This window comes from Trichinella spiralis (genome assembly GCF_000181795.1).
Source record: "Trichinella spiralis strain ISS 195 chromosome Unknown Scfld2473, whole genome shotgun sequence".
Classification (NCBI taxonomy): Eukaryota; Metazoa; Nematoda; class Enoplea; order Trichinellida; family Trichinellidae; genus Trichinella; species Trichinella spiralis.
The window spans coordinates 1-1,524 of record NW_003529412.1 but is presented as its reverse complement, the minus strand read 5'-3'; the positions used below and the strand labels follow the sequence as shown (position 1 = coordinate 1,524).

General features: G+C 34.6%; 1 protein-coding gene across 1 annotated transcript; it reads right to left on the bottom strand.

The window, feature by feature from the left end:
• Positions 1 to 576: 576 nt before the first annotated feature.
• Tsp_14699 (putative initiation-control protein YabA) lies at positions 577 to 937 on the bottom strand (the record flags this gene model as incomplete). Its single annotated transcript, XM_003368435.1, has 2 exons — positions 866 to 937; positions 577 to 801 (listed from the first exon to the last, which is right to left on the bottom strand). Coding segments are annotated over exons 1-2 (297 nt in total), but the record flags the coding sequence as incomplete, so codon positions are not given.
• Between the last annotated feature and the right edge of the window lie 587 nt (positions 938 to 1,524).

Below are 1,524 nucleotides of genomic sequence, written 5' to 3'. Positions count from 1 at the left end.
TTTTCCGGAAGGAGGAATGGATATAGGCTTGGTGGAAATCTGATGTTTTCATCCAGACCTGAGACGGGGAGGTGAACTGTGAACAATTATTAAAAGATTATTTCAAATTTCAGTAAGGTAATAATCTTTGCAAATGTATGAAATAAATTGTTTCATTTCTTCTTTTCCACGTCGAAGTATATCAATTTCATCTGCCTGAGCAGTCAGACGCAGGTTCATTTGTGCCATGTTGCTCGGTCAAAGAGCTGAGTGGGTCTTCATATCCCCAGTCTGGTTGTTTCCAATTCATCCTGAACAGAAAACAAAGAACAAATATTCATATTTTTTCTCATTATTCTGTTTACCATAAGATGTGCCATTTGACCCTTCATTGCCTTCACTGTATCGTCCAGAGCCAACTTTTGTGCACTAAGCGCGTGCAAAGTGCTTATCAAATTTCGGCACTATATAAGCAAAGAAAGAGAAAATAAATGATTTAATTGATAACATTTATAAGAGAAATATATATATATATATATATATATATATATATATATATATATATATGCCTATTCACCTTCTACAAGCGATACTTACCTCTCGGTGAAAATAAGTTGCTTTGCTCTCCGCAGTGTGAGTACTGGCAAGCAAATTGTCAATTTGTGATTGATAGCTTTTTCGAATCAAATCATAATCATTGCATATTTCTGTTTTGTCAGCTGATGAATGTAACATTAACTTTGTTCGTAGTAATTCATTTTCCGATTTTAGACAAACGTTTTCATTTTGAATTTCCAACATATTTTCTCTTAACGCACTCATCTGAACAGAAAAAAAACATTAGAAAAATGCTTGTTTTTCTGTTGAATATAAACTGCGCAATAACCTCGCTGAATATCATCTGGTCACTTTCACTATCCAAAAATGGTGTATCACTACTTAACAAATCTAAAGCCATCTATAAATGATATACATTTATGCAATTATGATGCTGAAAAGTTTGCCATCTATCTACAGCTTTGTCTTATACTTTGTCAGTTACACGTGAATTGTTCAACTCGATGGCAGGAGTAAATTCTCTCTGCTCTATTCCGCTGTCCTGAACGGCGGCTGGCTTTTTGACCAGTAATGTGTATCACAGTTGTTTCAGAACGGACAGCATTTCAAAGAAATGATAAAAAAAAAAATTTTTAAGGTAACTCTGTTTCAAATAATGTTTATTCTTACACGCTGTGATGAGTCGTAAATAAAAATCCAAAGAATCTGAGCAGCTTCACGTTGGTTCCTAAAGATGTTGAATTCAAATGTTGCAAATTTTTTTCATGCTACTCTTTTGTACTGTAAGACTGTGGTATTATAGCAGTAGAGAAGAAAGTAATTTGAAATAACAAAAATGAAGACAACAACCAACATTATTTACAATTTGCAGAGGAATTAGCCGGGGCAAAAGTGACACTGCTGTATGAAAACAACTGTTGGAAGCAAGTTCATCGTCAACAATTAGCCTGAGCAGTTGGGGAGCCCTGTTGAAATTCTGGTCCAGTC